Here is a 19,979-nt window from a genome sequence, read left to right on the forward strand (position 1 = left end):
GAAACATAAAAAAATATTGAAATCCTTCTGCTCCTTGCTGATACCAAGCTTACTTCATCACACAAATCCTCTTCTCTGTTTAAAATTGTTTTTGCTTTCTCACTCAAAGGTGTGTCATTAAAACACCAATCACTTAATCGAATTTCAGCTAATAATATATATAACATCAGGTATTTTGTTTCTCGATGCTCAACAACAGAGACTTTGAAGATTGAACTCCTTTAGGTGAAAGCAAGAAAGAGGACATCATGCGCCTGTCGGATGTGTACAGAAAATGGCCTCCTCTTGCAAACAGCTGTTTATTAAAGTAGCCACATACCAGGGGACACATGAAACAGATTTTTTAATTTTCATAATGCATAAGTTATACATACATTGTTAAAACATTATAAATATCACAGAATAAAAACAGCTGTACAAATAGGCTTAATTTACACAGAATTTGTCTTGTTAGAATTCATATATCAAGGGAGACAAGGCTAGTGTCTTCTCTCAGCAGAAGGGTTTGGAATGGTGCATACGGGCACCATGCATATCAAGGAACAGGCAGTTCTGCCTATAACTGGGGATAATTATCTTTGTTCTATAAAAGTTTGAAAGGAAGCATTGCTTTTGTAAATGTCCCACTTTGGTTAGAGGTCACTCATTATTTACTTGAGCACTGACAGGTAGTTTTAGGAAGTTTGCTTATCTCTTCAAAACATCTTAATAACAGGTTGTAACCTTTGTTTTTATTGAGTTTGCATGTATTTTGAAAAGACAAAGGTAGTGATAAGTAATTGAGCCCTCTTAGGCCTTTTAGAGTACTTATGTATCATTTGGTGTATCATGAACAAATACTGACCTAGAGGATGGGAAATTAAAAGAAATTGTTTGATAACAGGGATAACAAAATATTGTTTAGGTCATAAACGTTGGCCATCACCGAATTTCCTGAAAGGGACATTTTGCAATCTGAATAGTTGTATATTAAGGTATTCTTAGGGGACATTACTAGATCAGAATGAATCTGAAAAAAGGAACAGTGTTTAAAACACTGAATATTGCCTTACAAAGCTGAAGTCAAGCCTGGTATGCAAGGGTTGCTGCAAAATAAGTCAGGGGTAAGTGCTGTTAGCTACATCTGAAAGTCTTATTGAGAGATCTTTTACTAACTGGAAGAACGTAAATTCTGTGCCTAGGAAGAGTGCACAGCTCTTCAGGGTGGTGGTCCGTCAGGCCATTAATGATATTTTCAGAAAAATGTTAATACTTTTCGAAGTCAGCAAACGTTTTTAAGGAAAATTTTATAAACTTTTTGAGTCAATATACTAGGAATTGTGCGTGGAAGTTTGTAAAGGCACTGTCAATGACAAGGGTTTGAGTGATTTCACAAGTCTTCATCATCAAAGGTTTCCGTGCATCTCAGCATCACTGTCTCATAGTCAATCTGCAGGCCGGTGTCCTGAAAAAAACACACAGAAACAGATTAGGACAGGTAGAGGTACCTATTTTTCTCTCCTTCAGTTTTTTCAACAGTATCAGGAGTGAGGACTTAATAATAAGTGGCAGGATTTGGGGCAAATTATAAATTGCTTTCATTTTACTCACCTAGAAGGATAAAATCAGTTCATATGAAAATATCTTCTGTACATATAATGTATAACAAATTATGAGGTACCTATTTCCATCAGTACATTAGAACATTGGAATGTTGGTAGCTCCATTGAAAACAATGGAGTGCTGCGGGCTTTTACTGGCTGGTAAAAGCCCGCAGCGCCAACATTCCAATGTTCGCTTTGTTCACAGCAACAGCTATGAACAAAGCCTCACGGAGCCCGAGGGGATTTTAATCCCCTCGGGCTCCGTGAACATTTTTTTTTTTTTAATAGAACATTCTGCCCTGAGTGGCAGAATGTTCTAATAGCCTTAGAACCCGCCGTAGCGGGCTCTACCGGCTATTAAAGTCCCTCTCCCTTGTTAAATGCCCTCGCCTTCGGCTCGGGCATTTAACGCGGGGAGCGGGCCTTTAATAGCCGGTAGAGCCCGCTACGGCGGGTTCTAAGGCTATATTAAATGCTTAATATCGCTGTTAGACTTTGTGCAACAATAATCCATGGTTAAGTCAATAATAGTAATTTGGCTAGCAAAATTGTTGCTAAGTGAGAACAGTGTTACAGAGGATTAGTAGGTTTGTCTGAGATTGTGACTGTGATCCATAGACCTAAAATTAAATGATAGGTGTAATGAAACACTTAGGCCCTCATTTCGAGGATGGAGGCCATCAGACCGCAAGCCTCGCCGTGGCAATCTTACCACCGCGGACATGGCGGTAAAGACTGCCACATTACAAGTTGTGTGGTTTGGCAGAAGCCAAACTGCCACAATGCCACCTGGCCCCCCGGTGCAGTTGCACTGACGTGGCCAGTGGTGAGCACCTCCAACCCAGCAGCAGGCCTGAGCCTGCCGGCTTGATTAAGAGGCTGCAGACAACCAGGCTTACCATGGTGGTCAGCCCGCCACGAAAACCCTGGCGGAAACGCACACGGCGACAGCAATCCACATTCCTGTCGCCGGCACACGCACCCCCACATGTCCACACACATGCACCCACACACGTCCACACTCTTACAAACACGCACCCAAATCACCAACGCACTCGCTACATACACCCCCCCATTCACTCGGAGACACACACTCAAACCTGCACATTGAAACAAGCATTCACACACACACAGGCACACCCATGCAAACGTGCACACGAACACCCCCATTCATGCACACACACACACACACACACATTCATGCACACACACACACACACACACATTCAATCGCATACACACATGCATTCACAACCTTCCTCCCCATCCGCATACTTGCACTCATACTACACCCCCCTCCGCATACACGCACCCACAAACACCCCCCAACCGTACACATCAATTCACCCACCCGCACTCACATATACGCACCCCCCCTTATCCGCACACTTGCACACAGACACCCCTATTCACTCACTCCACGAACACAAACACTCTAATTCGCACACATACATGCACACACCACACACATGCACCCAACACTCAGCACCCACCCCAACCCTTCGTACGATCACCTTATCTTTTCCGGCAAGCTGGTCGTCCAGGATGGGATGGATCCTGGAGGTTTTGCACCGCCAGCAAGACTCCACCAAGCTGTATTACGGCTTGTAATATGGCAGGCGGAGTGTTGCTGCCGTGGCGGTGCTGGCGATGCAACCGCCTCTTTGGAGTCTGACTTCCGCCCATAAATGGCCATAATGAGGGCTTTAATCTGGGTACCACCATGCCCCACTCCAAATAGACATTGCTTCTTTCCTTTCTAAGAGTAATTTTTGTCATGTGTATCTTATATCGACCTTCATTATGAGTGGCCTGGAAATGGCTCGTATTTTATCCCCACCCTTTGAATTACTGATACCAGAGTTCTCTGTGGGTGGGGAAAATTTTGACTATGACAATTTGAACTCTGAGTGTTCCACTAGAAATCAGCAACAACTGGGGAAATAATGGGGAATCATTAACTCTAGTAGTGATTGCCTGGATAACACCTCATTTTCTCCCCATAATTTCACTTTTCAGCAGCCAAACTCTCTCTGTGAAAGTTAACAGATCTCTGGGAGTGCTGCAAACCTCATAATTCTTGTGGCAGTCCACTGTAATTGAAAGGTCATTCGTTCTGAGGGTCATGGTCTGTCCCACAAAACATATTTATCAGTGTAAGTTCCAACATTCCTAACATACCTGTAATCAACATTACAATCAGAACAAACATTCATTTCATTGCCATAGCATTTTGTAGTAATAAAAATAATAATAATAAGGATATTAAAGCGTAATATAGAGGAAACATATCAAACCAGGAGCTGTATCCCGGTGGTTATCTGACACAAAGCAAACATAGTAATTAGAACAGCCAGGTCTTCAGAAGTTTTTAAATCTAACAAAGTATGTGCAGGAACAAATGTGAAGGGGTAGTTTATTTCAGTAGAAAGGGGCAAGGTAGGAAAAAGTCAGACTGCCAAAATCTCAAGGTGCAGATACGGTGAGCCTTGAATCTAAGGAGTCTAGTAGGACAACAGGAGCTTTCATTTAAAGATAAATTGGGCCTGTATCAGCCAACGGCTTATGCGTAAGACAACAGAGTTTAAATAAGGAGCGCTTCCTGACTGGCAACCAGTGCAGGCTCTTACAGTAGGAGTAGATGGAGTGCCACAAGGGAGACTGCAGCACCTGTAGTTTGGACAGCAGTGCTTCATTAGCCGCAACCAGCAGGGTATTGCCCTAGTCAATACATGATTAGGGCTTACACCAGAGTTCTCCTGGAGCCTGAGGACTACGGGTAAGGTGCTGAACACTAGAAACATTTGTGAAAATTGTACAAAATGATGTAGTTTCCTCCAAATACGTCATCATCATTTCAACCGTTCTTACTTTGTATGTCAGTCCTCAAATTTTTCCTTGTCACTCTTCTGAGCTTATACAGTGTCAGTTATTCATGGATCTCTTTTCCTGACACTTTTCTGACTGCTCAACACCTCTGTGTCCATTGTCACTCCTTTCTTATCTCAATACTTTCTGCTCCCTTTTTAAGTATCATCAGGTCTCTTTTATCCCCACTTATCTAGTCTTCAACTGTTCCTCCTTTGCACTCTATTTCATTTCCATGTCTCATTTCCTTTTCCTATATCTAATCACAGACAAAATAGTAGACAGAGAGGGTCGTTTTGCTGAAGAGGAGGGTCGCCTTGACAGCTCTAGAGTCCTTTTTGGCAGCATCTATGCTCCCAACACCGAGCAGGAGGCCTTCTGAAACACACTATGTCAAGCGCTCGCACAGAAAATGGGAAGCCAATGGATCCTGCCGGACAATTACAGTTGCTTGTTAGACACCTCCCTGGATTGCTTCTGTCCGCTCCGCGGTGCGCCCCAGCAAGCGATACATCTCCAACAATGGGCCCATCAGTGGGCATTAGAAGGTGCGTGGCGATCCATTCATCCTACACAAGAGTCTATTACTTCTATTGGGCAGTGCACAATCTGTTTGTATGCCTCGATCGAAGGAGCCACTATCTTGGATGCCATACGAGGAGCAGCCCTAGTGTCCATGTGGCGACTACCAAGGGAAACACTGGAGGAACCCTCCTTCCAGGCCTCGCACGTCTTCTCCGAAAACAGCAGCTCGACTTCCTCCTGTGCAAATGAGTGGGATGCCTTCAAGGTGACCACATGTGGACAATGCATACAAGAAATATCAGGTGTCCACAAAACACTGGATCGAGAAATGGTTGCGGTTGAGTGCCAGAGAGCCAAGCTGGAGAGGGGGGCAGTCCTAGATGCCTCAAAAAAGACAGCCCTCATAAGTAAAAAAACTAATAAACAGTGATGCTTGATCAGATGCGCTGCTTTAACTTTAAGGCATATGAAGCTCGAACACACAGAGAGGGAGACAGATGAGGCAGGCTACTCCAATGACTAGTCCACAAAGACACTTGCTCTGGGTCCATCCTTGAGATCATCTCACCCACTGGGACCATCCTTTACACCCAAAAGGCCATCCTAGAGGCCTTCTTCCACTACTACTCTGCGATCTATGCCACCTGCCCCGGCCCACTAGTGACAGATTGGATCCTTCCTGGTTGAGTGCTCCCTCTCTAAAGTCACACCTGTCAGTAGAGAGGGACTAGATGAACCTATAATGCCTTACGAGGTCAAGAAAGCTATAAGCACCCTAGCTAGCAACAAATCCCCGGGCCTCAATGGCCTTCCAATAGAATACTACAGCACCTTCAGTACTCTCCTGGTCCCCCACTTGATCGAAGTATAAGAAGAGGCCTTACTCATCAAGCGCCTGCCATCCTCTCTCTGTGACTCAGTACTGACTTTGCTCCCGGAGCCGGATCGGGACCCGACCCTCCTCAATCATACTGCCCCATCAATATATTAGGCACAGACTATAAAATCCTGGGGAAAATACTGCCTGAACAATACACCCAGATTCTACCAAACCTAGTCCATCCAGATCAAAATGGCTTTGTTCCTTGGCAGAGCACATCCCAGAGTATTTGCTGACTCTTTATTCTAATGGACCAAGCCCCACACTGCTTTCCTGCGTGGCTTGTTTCATTCTAGATCTGGAAAAAGCCTTTGATACTCTGGAGTGGGACTACCTTTTCAGGTTCTCTCCACTCTAGGTGTTGGCGAGCATTTACACACATATACAAGGCCAATATACACCACCCCCTGGCCTAGAGTCCGGCTGGGTCACCTGGTATCTCCAGAGTTCCCTAAGGAGAGAAGCACCAGAAAGGGCTGCCCCTCTCTCCCCTATTGCAATGGAGCCAGTAGCTGCCAGGCTCGGAACAGAGGTGGAGGCCTGGGGAATACTGTTGGTAAACACAACCCATGCGGTCTCCCTTTATGTGGACGATTTACTCTTCTATGTACGGGATATCCGCATGGACTTCTCCCCCATCTATGCCACCTTACAAACATTCACGCAAGTATCCGGTTTACGGATCAATTGAGCAAAATTGTGTCCCCAATGCGGGGATCCTAACCACCAATCAAGGTCCGACTGGGCAGACGTCAGCTGGAGTGGAACGGTGACACCGTATGATACCTAGTGGTGTGGCTCTATCATTCTCCCACAGACCGCTTCGAAGGCAACTTCAAAGGAGCATTTACAGCGCTGAAATCCCTTGAGCCTTCTTCTGCCCACAGCGCCTCCCCGCTGCCGACCAACACCACTCCTGGTGACAATTGCACATAAATGCATTCAGCGGACGCTCACTCTGACACGAATTGTAATTCCATATGCCCACGTGTTTCCCCTGCTGGGCCTCTCACACACCCCTGATCCTTGCTCATCCAGAGACCTCACACCCTAGCATGACTGCTCTCTCACCACGGTTGGTGACTTATTTAAAGATGGCCAGCTCCTCACCACTGACCAACTCATTAGTGACCTCGCCCATCCTCCCTCCCCCCAGAGTCAATATCTATGGTTCCAACAGCTGCGTTGCTCGCTATGCACCCACTTGTCCATCACTGACACAGAACCTCCTACCCATGCCGTCATCCAGTCCCTAGTAACCATGGGCGCAGGCCACCGCCTCATAACATGGCACTACAGGGCCATACGGGAGCACAATGGGACCTCACTCGCAGCCCTCAGGGACAAGTGGGAAATGGACTGGATCTTAGGCAATCACTGCATGACTGAGTGGGTTACAGCTCTCGAATTCCCTCACAGGGTCTCATGCAACACCGGATTCAAGAGTATTCAAAAGAGTATGCTTCACATGGCCTACCTCACGCCACACCAGCTTAATCGCTTTTCCCCAGGGCCCGTCTCAGCTGTTCACAATGTCAGGAGCTCTCTGTCGAGCTCCAACACATGCTATGGTCCTTTCCTTCCCTTTCTACATACTGGCAGGTCATTCACAAAATGCTCTACATTGACAGAGCTCCCAGACATAAGCACCTTGAAAGCTTTTGCCCTCTGTATATTCAAACACAAGAAGCGAGTTGCAGTCCAGACACGATTTGCAAGCCTTACACTGCTTAAGGCTAAACACACTTCGGCCTTCCAACGGCGATCCCACAAGCCCCAAGTTGGAGGTCTGGCACAACCCAGTGCAACTTTGGGGGAGGGCAGAAGAAAAGGCCCTGTATTTTAAAGAGGCCCAGCGCATTCGCCCCATCTCCCCGACATGGGATGCCCTTCTTGATAACCTCCTGCAGTGCAGCTACGATGATGACCTACCTCCATGAACCCAGAGTCACAACCCTCTCAACAATCTGGAACTCCCACCCCACCACTCACCGGCCTTAACCTGGTATGCCCCGCAAGGGATTCGCACCCCCACCCCCAAGTCTGCTAGCACTACACCGAACATGTCCTGCATGCACTTTGGCCTTAACCGAAACCCTCATCACACACTGCCCTGGTCCCCATCCCCCCCTCGCAGTTCTCCCCCACCATGTTATCCAATATATATTTAACTGAATATTGATTTCCATACACAACTATCCCTGTGCTTGTCATGATGGTCTTCATGATTTCTCCATCTCTTCACCTTATCCTAACATTATTTTACTCTCTCCTGAATTTCTATTTACCCTTCATAATAATAATGACTTTATTTAAGCTTTTAGTAAGCAAACTTTTAGAGCTCTTTGGTGGTACATTTGATACCACCTATGCAGGGGCGGCCCCTCCACTATGGCAGAGGAGCATTGCCCACTGACAAAAAGCAGAAAAATAAAGGGATAATAAAAGTATTTTATCATCCCTTTATTTTTCCGCCTTCGTAGAGCAGGTCGGGCCAGCTTCCTACACGTCAAGTGGAGGAGGAGTGGTATGCTCACTTAGAAACTCTCCACCCGGCTGTATTTCACAGCCGGGTGGAGACCAAGTGCAGTGCCCCACTCTACTCCTGAGCAGCATTTCTACCCACTCACGCCAATCGCTGCACATCTTTCATGCTGTGTAACAACATGAAAGAAGCAACATGATTGGTTGGGGAGAGAAGACGCGGCGGCTGGAGCAGAGCGGTGCATCACGGAGGGGCAGGTACGTTTTAAAAAAAAATTTAAATGTCCCCCTCTAGCCCCTGCTCTGCACGCTGCACCTCCCACTCCTTCCTGGTAGCAGTCGCAACTGCACTTATGTATTAATTGATCAAAAGGAGTAAACTGTTTTAATACTCCCCTTGTGAGTCTCTTTCATTATGAATCAAATAAATAAATAAAATAGTGCACCTACAGGAAAGTGGGTTGTTTGTCGCTAGAGGCTGTTTCAAGCCTTAGTAAGACATGTGGTAAAATAAAAAGAAACACAAGTGAAAGTAAAGTAGAATCCAATAGACCAGAAAATGGGACAGATAGATTGAAGATTAGAAAAAGTAATATAGAAATGAGCACAGAATGTGAATGAATGATACAAGGGGCAAACGTGTGATATGTGAGAGGAAATACGCAAAGCGTACAAGCCAAAGATAGCTAACTGAACAATCTGTTGCTGGAAACAGCATTTTCTGAAGAAAAGACTCTTGAGAGTTTGCCAGATTTTGGTGAAAAGGTCTTGGGAAAAATTCTATGATACTTTAAGTTCCCTCAGTGGACCACTGACAATCTGGGGGTTGAGGGCTTTTAAGGGACCAAGGGCCAGATGTAGCAAACGTTTAGCGAGTCGCAAACGGCAAAATTTGCCGTTTGCGACTCGCTAAACGCGTTTCCCAATGCAGAAATGCATATTGCGAGTCGTTACCGACTCGCAATATGCATTTCCGACTCGCAAATAGGAAGGGGTGTTCCCTTCCTATTTGCGAGTCGCATTGGGATGCAATACCATTTGCGACCGCGTACGCGGTCGCAAATGGCATCGCAGTTACCATCCACTTCAAGTGGATGGTAACCCACTCGCAAATTGGAAGGGGTCCCCATGGGACCCCTTCCAGTTTGTGACTGGACCCAAAAATATTTTTTCAGGGCAGGGAGTGGTTTCGTTTTTTTTTTAAGTGCAGCTCGTTTTCCTGTTAGGAAAACGGGCTACACTTAAAAATAAAAAAAAACTGCTTCATTGAAAAGCAGGTCACGAACATGGAGGTCTGCTGACGTCAGCAGGCCTCCATGTTAGCGAGTGCCTATACTCGCAATGGGGCCGCAAATTGCGACCCACCTCATGAATATTGATGAGGTGGGTCATTGCGACCCCATTGCGAGTCGCAGTCGGTGTCTGAGACACCGTACTGCATAGCAAATTGCGACTTGCAATTTGCGAGTCGGATGGACTCGCAAATTGCAAGTCGCAATTTTGCATTTTGCTACATCTGGCCCCAAATCCTCTTCCGTACAGAAGTCTCTGGTGCACTGCCGGATTAAGAATCAATAACTTACATGGATGTAGAAGTCCTGACTTACCGTTGCACTAGGTGCACTTTTATATCTTCTTTTGAGTGTTGTGTAGCTGACTTGTTTCCTAAGACAGAAAACCCTTCATTTCCTGGACACAAGGCAGTCAGTCCAGTCTCAGTTCCCACTGATGAATCCAGGGGAATATACCAAGCAATAGAGACCACCTCCTCTTTTGAAATCCATGCCTAACAATATTCATCTAGCCCCCGATTTCTCTTCCTCACATGCAGTTTAGTCTGACCTCAGCCTGATTCAGTACACTACTGAGAAGATAGATCAATGGTAGAGTGAAAGGTTTCATGGAAAGAAAAAATGTGAGGACCCTGTTGTACTAGGCTCTCTCTGCAGGGTCACCAACAATGTTTTTGCCTTCACCCCTTCTGTTTTCAGAATTTAGTTTTTGTTGGCATTAGGATTCTGTGAACTTTACCACTGCTAACTAGTGCTAAAGGGTGCTTGCGCTCCCTAGAACATGGTACAGTTCACCTGCACCTGATTGCCACATTTAAGTTACTTGTAAGTCCCCGCTAAATGGCACTCCATATACCAAGGGCCTGTAAATTAAATGCTACTAATAGGGCTGCAACACTACTTGTACCACCTACCAAAGTAGACTTTTATAACATCTCTCTGTTTTATAACTGCCACTTCAGCTTGTACTACAGTTTTAAACTGCCATTCCGACCCCGCAAAATAAACCTTTTGCCAGGCCTACACCTTCCTTCTCAATACATATAAGCTACCCCAACACAGGCCTTAAACAGCCCACAGGGATAGGTGCATTGTATTTAACAGTTAGGATATGTGTGTTTAAGTTTTACATGCCCTGGTAGTGAAAAACTTCTAAAGTTGTTTTTCAATTTTGCAGGGCCTATCTCGCCCATAGCATTCCCTTATTACACTTACTAAGTGATAAATTAAGTTTGGGAGCAGATAGCAAAATTATGTTTACACTCAAATGAACAATAATTTAAAACCCTCTTTAATGGTAATGTCATATTTTGCGTCACAATTCTGAAAAAACTACTTTTAGAAAGTTGGCATTTTCTTATCCTAACCATTTGTGCCCTCTGTCAGTATCCTGGGCCACATGACTGGGATTAGCCCCTCCCCCCACCCAAAACGAGTTTTTGTTACACCAGACTACTTGAAGCCTTAACAGGGGAAGAACTTTACAGGAACAGATGTGGGTGTAGTATAGGTAGTCCACCCCTACTTAAAAAACTGGCACCAGGTATAAATATTGGACTTCTTGAGCCAATAAATATTAGACCCCTCCAGCCACTCATCAGATCAGTTTCAGACCTGTATAAGACTCAGAACTGCCGGTCTGCTGCTCTGCCTCTAGAAGGACTGCCCTACTGCCCTGTTTCCCGAGGAAGGAAGCCTGGACCTGCTCCTTGAACTCAGGGCCACCGGAGTGACTCCAAGGGCTAGCTGGTTGACCCCTCTGTGTGAGCTGCAGGGACATAACAAGCTCCAGAGATCTGTCCTGCATCTGCCCAACTGACCAGACCCAAAGGAACCTGCCTGTGCCCTGCTGCTGGCCTCTGCTGCAGCAAGTTCTGTTCCACAAGAATTGCACCCCGCCCCAGGCTCTTGCCTCCCAACCCTTGGCTTGCATCAAAGTGTACTCCTCCGTGCCCAGCTGAGGGTTCTCTCACAACAGAGCAACGTAACTCCATGGAGGATCTGCATCATAGCACCTTGCAGCTTTTTGCTATGTAACATGCATAGTGATGCAACTAGGCTTTACTTAATTTTTCTACATTGTGGTGGGATTTTTCTGGTTTTGTATTCACTTTATTAGTGCTTGCATTCTGCACAAATGCATCAAATGTTGCCTCTAAGTTAAGCCTATGTGCTTTTGTGCCAAACTGCCAGAGGGTTAAGCACAGGTTATTTTAGTAACTTCTGTGGTTCACCCTGTAGAGGATTGTGGTTACTGCTTCAGAACAATTTAGCCCCCATCAACCAAAACCCCAATTTCTCACATGCCCGAATCCCACAGTGCTTCTCTTCTGAAATACACGGGACTCAAGAAGCAAATGCACTGAGGGGTACTACAGTCCACCCTGTTGTCCTCTTCAGAGTGACGCAATCCCCAAAGCACCTTCCTCCTTGGTTTCACATTGGATTATGGAGGAAGAGTAAATTTCACTGAAGTGTTTGGAGAAGTCCCAAGAACTAGATGGTGGTAGTTTTCATACCACACTGACAGTTTATTTACCATTGGCTCAGTAACTAGAGGGTCTTCTTCTGGCAGTCACATGGCAAAACAAGCCCTATGACTTATCAGCCTGCCTCTTCTGACCTGGAGGATCAGAACAACTGGACTCGAGAAGGACTGGCATATTCAGCAAAAATCAGGTTCCCCTTCCTTGTAGAGGTCACACTCCTGCAAGACCAGTCCACAGAAAATCCAGTGGAGCCCTGCAGTATCCCTTCCTCGTAGCTCTGTTCCTCTACTGTCCCCCAGAGGGTGAAGGAGGGCCAGCACCTCTGGCTCTGGAAAAACAAATTCTAGTCCCCGGTTGCCAACTGAAGTCAGAGGTCCTTGAATGTACCCGTGCAGTAGAGGCCAGGTGTCTTCTCTCCTCCAGCAAGGCATTCCTCCAGCGCCACTTTACCATCTATCCAGACTGCTCTCAAATGGTTCACCCTTGTGAAGGAGATTTTAAGAGGAGGGGGGAAGTTCTGCCCATACCTAGAATGACACTAGCATTCCGTTTTGTCGAAAACCTCCTGCACAGCATTCTGGGACATGCTAAGATGGCAACCACAAGTAGTCTGTGGAAACAATTTCTCTGAGAGCCTAAGCCTTTCCCGTAACCGCCACAGCTGCCTGGATCATCCCTCCAAAATTTCACAGGGGAGCCCCTACTGTGATTAGCTCCAGAGGTCTGGCTGTCCTCCTTTGAAAGGTAGGGTAGGAGCCTACTGATTATTACAGGATTTTTAACTAGACATAATAGGCCTGATTCAAAAAGGTAAACTTACACTTTGGTGTGTGTTTACGACTGCCTGCCAGTCACAAAGGTATTTTACTAGTAGTATCTTTACGAATCCAGAGTGTCTGTTAATAAAATGATAGGGCTGTCCTATCTTTTTATGTTCGGAAGCTTCACAGTCATAAAGATCTGAGTAAAATCCCTTTGTGAATTATAAATGATCTTAAACTTACACAAAAATGTAAGTTTACCTTTGTAAATCAGGTTCAATGTGTTTGACCTTACATACTGGTATGAAAGAACAGGTTAACAGACTCTTTTGGTGCTAAAACACAGGTATATGCATGAATGTTAATCTGATCAAAGGGAACATGAGTGTAAATTGGAAATCAACTCCTTCCTTCATCGTAAAATCAAAGAGCACGTGTGAAGCACACAGGAAAGTGAACATAGGTTGCAGAGGAACAATTATTACATCTTTGTTATGATACACACAAATGAGACTGATATTGAGTTATGAAACAGGGAACAATTGTAGGCAGCCCCTACAATCACTGAAGGGAAAAAAAAGCTAGAGCAAATTCATTTGCTCCTGGCAGGTCCCAGGTGCCACTATTAATGGGGTAGAGGATGTCTCAGCATTAAGGGGCAAGAAGAAGTACTAGAAATGTGCTGCAACACATCTGAAGCCCCGACGCACACAACATATGCAGTATTTCAACTGTTTAGAAAGTAACAGCAAAAAAGAATCAGCTCTGTTTTATTTTGTGAGGCTGATAAATTTGGTTCTCAAATAATGATGTTTTCAGTTGTTCCTAAATATTTATATTCTCACAAGTCATCCCTTCCAAACAAATAAGATGCATTAGGCTATCGCACATAAACTAAAATGTAATATTTAATAATGTGCAAAGGCACAGCCATATGCCCAACTCTACCTGAGGAATAGCCTGGAGATGGCCCGTTAGAAAACTGACTATTTGTCTGTACAGGCAACCATTCTGCTCTGGATTCTCCAAGGTGCCATCATCATATACTGGACTACAGTAGGAGAGCAAGCGAGAGTAAACATTTTAGAGCAAACTTCATATGCTTTCCAACATATCACATACCAGGTTTTACAAACAAATAGAGTTTCTCCAGCATGTGGGTTAGAATTTCCAAGGGATCAGCAATAGGGAACAGTTTGATTGCCAGGAGAGGGTGGGTGGGCAAGCCATAAGACAAGGTTAGTAGCAATAAACAGTAGCAGGGTCACAACAATGATGAACATTACCTACTAAAAGGAAGGCAAGAAATGTATGAGAAACCCTTTTACAGACAATATGATTGATGGCCAGTAAAGGCATGAAATGTACGAGAAACCCTTTTACAGATAATATGATAGATGGCCATTATCATTGTGCAGCAATGATAAATAGCAGTACATACTGTACATGTTACCCTTAAAGCCAAATAAGGAAAGTGATCCAATAGTCATGGGCAGCATGTTACTCTTCCAATGATCAGATAGACTAACAAGGAACCAGGAGGAGTGGCTGTCTTTGAGAGTGTTGAGAGAGTCAAAGGCAGGCAATAGTTTTAAAAAATAGCATTCAGCCACCTAAGACTGCTAAGCTCTATTTAGGCTTATTTAGTAGATTATTTAAGCAACATTTGAAGGGGGGAATGTTGCATTTTTAGGTTCTGATTAAGAGTGCGCTATGTTAATGATTACAGAACTCAAGAGGTCAACCCACAGAATTATAAATATGTCTTTAGTGGAAGGGAGTATGTCGTATGTTATATGGCACTTTGTGAAAAATGTATTCTCCCGAAATCATAACTGGGGCAGGAACACTCCTGAGAGAGACAGCCTACTCCCTATAATAAGAGACAGCAACCAAGGTTGAAATTTGCCACGAAATCTGTCTGTGAAGGGCACGAAAATATACACCTTCTACAATCTCTGCTGCAAACACACAACTAAAAATGCAAGACTTACAGACTATTAACAAGTCAATGGATGTGGGCTGCATGTCCCTATATCGAGGTCACCAGTATCAACTCACAACAATTTTGCATTTGCTTCTTAGCTTACCATAATAGTCAAAGTACGTATATATTTACTGTTCCGGACTCCACATCTTACCGTATTATAGCAGTACTCGATATGGTGGATGCTATATTTTTGTCATGTGATATTTCACTTACAATGTAATAACAGGTATGAGGACTCATTCAGCTCCCAGCTAGGTGGACTGTAAAATTAGAAGGAATGATGGACATCTGTACTCGACCATCAGCAGCACCAAAATTTGTGGTGTGGCAACAAAATCATTTAAGTGAAGAAGGAGGCATAAGCTCACCAAGAACCCATATTCCTGGTAAGGTAAGCTCTGATGAACTATTGCTGAGAGCACTTGAGATTCCTTCCCAATACAAAGTGGAGGGGCATATCCTGCATTTAGGGTCTTGCGAGGTGAGATTCGAATGAGAGTTTTATGCCAGCTTGCAGGCTATGATTACTCTTCTTAAGGCTTTCATTGCCCTCCCACCTCAGCCCCTCTATCTCTGTTAGGGCCCGATCTGACCATACCGGCCCTTAAATTCTGGTGTTAAACTACTAACATAGGTCGCTCCCTTATCATTGTTGTTGAGCAATTAGCTCTTTGCACGTGGTCAACAATGGTGTAACATGGCTTCTTTTGTTTTCATGTAAAAAACATCTACACCTAATAGGAAAGGGGACAGTGTAAAGCCTTAAATCAGAGCCTCGTGGCACACAGCTTGCTATCATCCTAAGGTGCCGCTAAGTACAGATTCAGTCAGTGCTCCTTCTCAGACTGAATCCACACTGCGGATTTCAATGCTTTGCAGATAAAATAGAAAAATACTTGCACAAACTTGCAGATTTGTGGTGTATGTAAAAACAAAATTTACTTATCAATTAAACTTACTGAATCCCAGTGCAAGAGGCCTCGTTGCTTTGTAAATCCATCGACAACCATCATTTATTTTTAAATAAAATGTAAGCTTAGTAAGAAAGCAACATTTTAGACATTTTGCATTAAGTTTGAAGATAAGAAATGTTGTGCTTTTTGCACAGCACATTCAGTGTGTAGACTGGTTTGTTCGAATGAATCAGTAGGATAACAGATGAAGTGAAGGCCAGATTACTAATGCTGACGAGGCCCTTGTGTTAACAAAATGTGTTCTAGTTCGTCTACCAGTGCTTTACACGAAGCACGTTTCTTAATCAGCTTTACTACTGCATTGCTGAAATGAGCGCACCAGGTTCTTCGCCGACTTTTCCTACACTCACCTTGACAGCTACAAACACATTAAAATCCTGATCGTCTTAGATTACTCAAAATTCAAAGGGGCTCAAAGGGCTTTGCAGAAAAACCTACATTTTGCACTTCAGGACTTGAAGATCTCTAGGGTTGACACACAGCTACGACAAAAAAAACGGAATATCGAAAAACATCTGGAGTCTTGATAGGAAAAGGAAAATGTTACTTACTAGTAGACATCTGTTCGTGGCATGTAGTGCTGTAGATTCATATGCTATGCATAAGCTCGCCATCTAGTGTTGGGTTCGGAGTGGTACAACTTGTTTTTCTTCAAAGAAACTTTTGGAGTCACCGGAGTCACGGAACCAAGTGACTCCTCCTCTCTGTAATACTGTGCATAGGCATCAAGTCCTTTGTTGGATTGTTTCTCCGCTGGCAGGAGAGTGAAGTAGTGAAAAGAGAGTAGGATTAAAAAGATGTCCATGCAATTTATGTACATATGTACAATATACACATGTTAATGAATTGCAATGGCCACACGCGTCCGGGAGGAGGAAGGGCGCATGTGAATCTACAGCACTACATGCCACGAACAGATGTCTATTTGTAAGTAACATTTTCTGTTCAATGGCATGTGTAGCTGTAGATACCCAAGCTATGCACAGACTGTAAAGCAGTCCCTCCATCAAGCGGTGGCTAGCATGCAGGAGTTGCAATTGTTTGAAACAGTGTTTTAAATACTGCTTTCCCAACATTTGCCTGTTGACGTGCAAATATATCTACACGATAATGTTTTGCAAAGGTATGCAGTGTAGACCATGTAGTTGCTTTGCAAATATCTGCTACAGGTATGTTACCTAAAAATGCCATAGTTGAGTGTGCTCTAGGTGATGTAGGTAAATGTTGTTTGGCTTTAGCATAGCAAGTTTGAATACACTTGACTATACATCTAGATATAGTTGCTTTAGCTATAGGCTCTTCTTTATGTGGCAATGAAAAAAAACCACAAAAAGTTGTTTTGTTTTTCAAAAGTCTTTGGTTCTGTCTATATAAGGCTAAGGCGAGAGACTAAAAAGGCTACTTTCCATAACAGGAATTGTAAAGACCAGGAGTGTAGTGGCTCAAAAGGGGGACCCATAAGCCATGGAGAACAATGTTAAGATTCCAGGATGGAGCTGGAAGAACCCTTGGTGGAATGATTCTTTTAAGTGCTTCCATAAATGCCTTAATAACGGGAACTCTAAACAAAGACCTATGCTATCTGTTTTGAAGATATGCAGCGATAGCTGCTAAATGAAGACGCATGGATGTGTAAGCAAGATTAGCTTTTTGTAAATGCAGTAAGTAACAGACAATCTCCTGAACCGTTGGCTTGAGAGGGTCAATGTTTTTGATTGGCAGTAGCCAACAAAACATTTACATTTTGCCACATAACACTGTCTAGTTGTGGGTTTGCGTGCTTCTTTAAGAAGATCCATACACTCCTGTGGCAGATGTAAATACCCACATTCTATGACCTCAGGAGCCATATCGCTAGGTTGAGCGATTTGGGGTCTGAATGTCTTATTTGTCCTTGATTTTGTGTGAGAAGGTCCAGTTTGTTGGGAAGCTTCTGATGTGGAATTAATGAGAGATCCAGAAGTGTTGTGAACCATGGTTGACGTGCCCGTGGAGGAGCTACCCAGATCATGGGGAGGGAAGATTGCCTGAGCTTCCGAACTAGAAAAGGAATGAGTGGGAGAGGAGGAAAAGTGTAAGCAAATATTCCTGACCAACTCATCCATAGAGCATTACCTTTGGAATGAGGGTGAGGATACCTGGAGGCGACGTTTTGGCATTTCACCTTTTGAGGTGTGGCAAATAGGTCTACTTGAGGTGTTTCCCACTTTAGAAAGTAGTGTCGAGGGACTTGTGGGTGGAGTTCCCATACGTGGACTTGTTGCTGCATCCTGCTGAGCAGGTCTGCAAATTGATTGTCTGACCCTGGGAGATATTGTGCCACCATGTAAATGTGGTGATGAATTGCCCATTTCCATATTGTTTGTGCAAGATGGGATAGTTGAGGCGATTGTGCCCCTCCCCCGTTTTTGAAGATAGTACACGCCAGTCATCTTGTCTGCACAGCTTTTCAAGTGTGGTATCAACTTGTGGGCCAAATAAGTGCTCCTTATTGGTAATAATTTGCCCTTTAGCTACAATTTCTGCACCTCTCTTACGATGTTCCTCGTGAGATACTGTAGAAGCTCTTCCCTAGCATCTCAGTGTGCCCTGTTATATCAGAATAGTAACGCCTGTGTGTTAGCAATACGCCAGTGATTGGCTGCTTGAGCTGCCACCCTTTAACCTGCCGCATCTAGCTTTTTACTTTCCTTCTCAGGAGGGTGTAAGACTCCAGTTGATTGGCTGTTATCCCTCTTGCAAGCAGTTGAGGTAACAATGGAGTCAGGAGGAGTCTGACCCTTGATAAATAAAGGCTCAGTGGTGCAGCCTTATACTTTTTGACAACCCTGGGAGTGATAACTTGTGCTCTCACTGGTTCTTTGAAGATTTCATCTGCGTGCCTGAGCATGCCCAGGAGCATGGACGAAACTGACTTTCCGTGTGTGTTGTGCCCAGGGCATCAAATATAAAGTCTTCTTCCATGGGATCAGTATATATGTGCACGTCATGAAATCCAGCTGCTCTAGCTATGACCTGCTGATATGAGGTGCAATCCTCAGGTGGTGAGGTTCTAGCTGGGTAGAGATCCAGATCATTAGGTATAATAGGATCCAGATCAAATGTATTGCAGTGGTTTGGGTCATCTAATGTGTCTCATAAGTCATGAGCCCCACCAGGGGGAGAATTAGGTGGTGTAAATCCCGAATGAGGGGGGGAGATGGTGGAGGAGAAAGATCTGGAGAAGGAGGTGTAGAGGACTGAGGAGAAGGCTGTGGTAGAGATGGAGCCTTGTCCTTGGTAGGCTGTTTTGGTGGCAGAGAGGAGTCAAGCGCCTCTTGAAAAGTCAATTTTCTCTTTAAAGGGACAGGGGGTGATTTTATAATATGTCCTGTTCCCTCTTGAATCTGAAGTAGGAACTATTCAGCGTCTATAAGTTCTAAAATTGGTTCCACCAGTGAAGGAGTGGTCGAAGACTGTCTGATATCAAGAGAAGTATTTAAAAAAAAAATTGGTTCAGAAGATTTTACTTTGGGTGATAATTTAGGCACCAAAAAAAGAGGATGGCAGGTTTTTCGGCAGTGCCGAAATGGCAGGTACCAAGGAACCATGTGGAATTGGTTGGGTCGGTGCTGAGGTAAAGGTTCAGGCACCTGAGAACGATGCCGAACATTTGCTTTTGGCTTTTTTTCAGTGCCGAGCCGAAGGAAGGGGCATCCAAAGTAGTTTCACGGCTCCAACCATGGCCGGAAAGCAGTGGCAGACTGGTGACCTCTTTAGATGTTGTCTTTACCAGGGTCGAAGGGGTCTTTTTACTCACAGTCTGCACCGACTGCAACAGTTGACTTTCGATGTTGGATTGAACATTGGAGTTTGAGTCTTCGATGGAGAAGGCCTGTTCTTGTTGTGGCTCCTCCTGTGCAAGCTCGTCGCCGAAGATGTCCAGTGTGTCGTCTGGAGCCCGAGATGCCATTTCCATCCAGGTGAGCTCTTCCGTCTCTGAGTGTTTTCTTCGACTGAAAGGATCGACAAGTGTCGCAGGTCTGCTCGTTGTGGTTGGGGGAGAGACACAAAATACACACTTAGTGGTGGTCGGTGTGTGGAAATTTGGAGTGGCATCGAGGGCAAAACTGAAATGGAGTCCGTTCCATCAG

General features: G+C 44.5%; 1 protein-coding gene across 2 annotated transcripts in view; it reads right to left on the bottom strand.

Annotated features, from left to right (window-relative positions):
- Positions 1–324: 324 nt before the first annotated feature.
- STRA8 (stimulated by retinoic acid 8) overlaps positions 325–19,979 on the bottom strand; it is a 98,809-nt gene continuing 79,154 nt past the window's right edge. The window contains exons 8-9 of one of the 2 annotated variants that reach the window (XM_069230043.1): positions 13,831–13,933; positions 327–1,444 (exon numbers count right to left, since the gene is read on the bottom strand). In XM_069230043.1, the coding sequence (XP_069086144.1) occupies positions 1,370–1,444; positions 13,831–13,933 (178 nt within the window). In that variant the 3' untranslated portion in view covers positions 327–1,369. Of the gene's footprint in view, positions 1,445–13,830; positions 13,934–19,979 lie in introns of both variants that reach the window. The other variant, XM_069230045.1, reaches the window with a different exon arrangement.

The sequence above is a fragment of the Pleurodeles waltl genome, chromosome 4_1 (assembly GCF_031143425.1).
Source record: "Pleurodeles waltl isolate 20211129_DDA chromosome 4_1, aPleWal1.hap1.20221129, whole genome shotgun sequence".
NCBI lineage: Eukaryota > Metazoa > Chordata > Amphibia > Caudata > Salamandridae > Pleurodeles > Pleurodeles waltl.